At 41.0% G+C, this 4,094-nt stretch overlaps 1 protein-coding gene across 1 annotated transcript in view; it reads left to right on the top strand.

The window, feature by feature from the left end:
* Positions 1 to 1,643: 1,643 nt before the first annotated feature.
* THG1L (tRNA-histidine guanylyltransferase 1-like (S. cerevisiae)) overlaps positions 1,644 to 4,094 on the top strand; it is a 7,451-nt gene continuing 5,000 nt past the window's right edge. The window contains exons 1-3 of the mRNA XM_008584863.1: positions 1,644 to 1,834; positions 2,679 to 2,855; positions 3,596 to 3,765. Of these exons, the coding sequence (XP_008583085.1) occupies positions 1,644 to 1,834; positions 2,679 to 2,855; positions 3,596 to 3,765 (538 nt within the window). The remainder of the gene's footprint in view (positions 1,835 to 2,678; positions 2,856 to 3,595; positions 3,766 to 4,094) is intronic.

Below are 4,094 nucleotides of genomic sequence, written 5' to 3' on the forward strand. Positions count from 1 at the left end.
TCCAGTTAGGTCATAAATACCTGCTGTGTGCAGAATTTTTAATTTTTCCCCCTTTTTAAAATCATTGTGGAATTGTGGACTTTTATTTATTGAATGTATTACAATCAATTCCAGTTATTCTTCTTCTTAGTGCTCAAATTATCTCAAAATTGGCCAGTGGGAGTCCCCTCAAGCTGGCTCATCTTTTTGATATACCCTCATTAGTGTCTGAGCATTTCCTTTCTTTCTGGCACGACATGATGTCCCAGGCTCACTTGAAATTTTTTCTGCCACGACGTGAACCCAGCCATTTCTCAAAGGAGTTTCGCTTAACGGAGAATGGTATCTAGAAATCAAGAACTGGATGCTTATTGCTTCTGGGTGTAATTTCATCTCCACCCAATGGACAGAGCTGAGAAACACATTTTTAAAAATCACGAGTTCATATTAATAAGTAATTTTTAAAAATTCACCTAATAAATGTAGGGTTCCTAGAGGAGATAGGATTCGATTGTCTCCTGGTCAACTTGGAGAGAGGAGGTTATGTAAGTAAAAGCCGAGAGAAAACTAATTTCAAGCCAACAGAAGAAAGAAAAGATGGAGGTTTTCCTGGATTTATGTCCTGTCTCTGCCACATATGTGACCTTTAATTACTTTTTCTCTTTGAGTCTCAGATTTCCCTTTGTCAAGTGGAGATACCAATTCCTCCCCGGCTTCCCTCTGAAGTTATTATGATAATTAAAAGGAATGACGACTACCATTTATGGTACTATTATGGAAGTACACACACATATACAAACCCCTAGATGGATATGCAAGAAACTGGTAACAATAATTGCTCCAAGCATGTGAAGTTAGGAGTCAATGAGAGACTTTTCACTACATACCCTTTCACATTGTTTGAATATCTTGAGGATTAAAAAAAACAAAATTTAGGTAGGTTGAATTTGAAAGAGCTTTATAAATCATAGAGCATCACATAAATATCAGCGGTTTATTGCTACTATTATCTATCAGCAACAAGAAATCAAACATTGGGTCTTTGATTATGTAATGGTGAAAAAGTTGTATAAGTTACCTTAGTACCCCTATATTTTGGAATACTGAGTCCATTTTTCTTTTAAAAAAGATCACACTTTGGAATAATCAATGACATTGGAAGATACTCAAGCTGAGTTGAAAAATATAAAAATTGTACAGTTGAATGATTCCAATTTTGTGTGTTCCCTGTATAAACATACATACACAAAAAGAAAAAAGACTGGAAGGAACCATCCACAATGCTTTTGACGGGGGAGGAGGGTGCGGATATAAAGTGTTAACTCTCCTAATTATATTTTTTGGTATATTTCACATTTTCTACAATGAATTAATAAATGTTATTCTGTTCGCAAGGGAAAAAAGTTACAACGGCACTTTCAAAGTCGGCCAGAAAAGACTTTTTCAAACTTCGTAAGTGATTTGCCGCAGGCCGAGAAGAGAAAAGCGAGCAAGCACCGTTAGTACGAGGCGAAGAACGGAAACTTCCCTCCTTCCCCCCGCGTCCAGAAGAACTAAGAGAAGAGGCGAGAGAGATGAGGACCTCCACTGCGGCTAGAGCGGCCACGAAGAGCAACAGGAGCTTCCGGGGCGGGGCTATCTTGTCCTTTCCCTTCCACAGAGGGATGTGGGCTGCGGGCAGCGTTAAGGTTCGCTATTGTTTGGCTGCCACTTCTGTCACTCTGAGACGGTGCCTGACATTGGGGGCGACCATGGCAAAAAGCAAGTTTGAGTACGTGCGGGACTTTGAGGCTGACGACACCTGCCTGGCCCACTGCTGGGTGGTAGTGCGGTTGGACGGCAGGAACTTCCATCGGTGAGCGTGTTCGGCCTGAGGCCGTGTGGTACGCCAGCGTTTCCGGGGAATCCAACGCCTATCATTGCAACCCCGCACATGGTTACCGGGGTAACGCGGCAGCCAATGAGCGCCCGGCAGTGAGCATCGCCCCGCTTACTGGCTACCACCGTGCTTGATTGAGGGCTGGTCGAGGTAGTTAAACAGGGTAAGGTGCTCCCCAGGTGAGCAGCTGGCCTGCAGTCCTCGGGTTAAGTGGTCAGAGACCTGTTAGCAAGACCTGGTGGAGAAAGCCTCTCCCTGGGGAAATAGTTAAGCTCCTCAGCCAATTGCCTAGCTATTTTGTTAGATATGTTTTGAGTGCGGGCTGTTGAGAGATCTGTGTAGGCCTTGCTGTGGGCAACTCTTCACAGTATGTCCATGTTTCATTGTCAGTAACAGGCCACGTGGACTGGATTCAAGAAGGAGTCGGGAAAAAAAGGGAGAAAGAAATGTAACAGAAAGATGAGAATTTAATTTTTAAAAAGGACTGCTTTAATAATAATGATCATTGTAACTAACAATTATTGAGCACTTACTAGGAGCCCGGCATAATTATATTTGTTACTTTTTCCCAATCTTCAGGACATCCCAGTGAAGTAAATGTTCTTTATCCCCATTTCACAAAAAAGGGAGTGGAGACTTAGCAGTTATGTCCCTTTTTCTTAGTTGGTCAGGGCAAGAATAAAAAGGAAATGGAGAGGAGTGTTTGGGTCCACAGTGCTGTTAGGGTGTCTTCCTTTTTGAACAGCCTCTGTGATCGGTGCTGTACTGACAAGCTCTCTTCCATCCATGGCCTTTTCCCTCTTCTCTTTTCCCTGTGAAGGTTTGCTGAGAAGCACAGCTTTGCAAAACCTAATGACAGCCGGGCTCTCCACCTGATGACAAAATGTGCACAGACGGTAATGGAAGAACTGGAGGATATTGTGATCGCATATGGACAGAGTGATGAATACAGCTTTGTCTTCAAGCGGAAAAGCAATTGGTTTAAAAGAAGAGCCAGGTAATTCCACGGCCTAGCCTCTTTCTTCAGAATATTTTCTATCTGCATCCGGTTTTCTGTTTATCTTAATTGCATACTTACAGACTAAAGATGATATCTGCAGTATTTGCTACTGCAGATTGTATGTATGTTTCCTGTTTAGACTGTTGTACTTCCATCTGATATCTGAGCATTCTATATGCCTTTTTATCTGATTCTTTCTTCTCCATGCCCCATCATCTTAAGTTTCTAGACTGTCCTGACATTGAATATTAAGAGTAGAAGCAGAGACCATAAGAATGTAATATTAAGATTCATAGGTTAGCTTTAGCCAGTGACAGTCTGCACATACATTGTAGTAGTATTTAAACTTCTAATTAAGGAGGATCTCAGTATAAAATAGACAAATCTGGTATTTGATTTGGCAGTATTGAAACTCTTACAGGAAACAAATCATATAAAGAATTAGTATCTTTTTAAAACGATGGTTCCTCACCTTCCAAGACTAAAGAAAAAACAAAAAAACTATTGAACCATAAGATCCCATCACATCCTATAGAGAAAAATTGGAAGGAGAGACAGGCTACATTTGAAATATATAAGCGAAATATTAATATAGTTTTTCTTTGCCAAATACATTTTTATCTCTTGGCTGGCTGAGCAGTTTGTATAATCTCTCTGTTGCACCTGCAGCCTGTTATGTTGCTGAATTAATATCATGTATCTTCTCTTTTCTTGCTCCACCCAATTTGCCTTACAAGTAAGTTCATGACTCATGTGGCCTCCCAGTTTGCCTCCAGCTATGTGTTTTATTGGCGGGATTACTTTGAGGACCAGCCCCTTCTGTATCCCCCAGGCTTTGATGGAAGAGTCGTGGTGTATCCTAGCAACCAGACATTAAAGGACTACCTCAGCTGGCGGCAAGCAGATTGTAAGTGGCACCACATAAACAGATGTAGTTAAACCACCAATTCCATGCATTAAAGGTGTCAGTCTGATGCAGGTTTGACTCACGTGTATTTTATTTGGAGTGCAGTATTTGAATTTTTTTTTATTAATAAATGTTTGAAAAATTGGTCTATTTCATGTAAAAACTTCCTATCTTCAGTTTTTTTAAAAAAAACAGAAGATGTGGCAATATAGGGTCAGCATTACCACTTGGTGTACAGTGGCAGCTGTCCTTACACACACACACACACACACACACACACACACACACAAACACCATGTGAGCCAGTGTGCCAAGGTCTATGATTCTCT

This window comes from Galeopterus variegatus, unplaced genomic scaffold, assembly GCF_000696425.1.
Source record: "Galeopterus variegatus unplaced genomic scaffold, G_variegatus-3.0.2 Scaffold3392, whole genome shotgun sequence".
Taxonomy (NCBI): domain Eukaryota; kingdom Metazoa; phylum Chordata; class Mammalia; order Dermoptera; family Cynocephalidae; genus Galeopterus; species Galeopterus variegatus.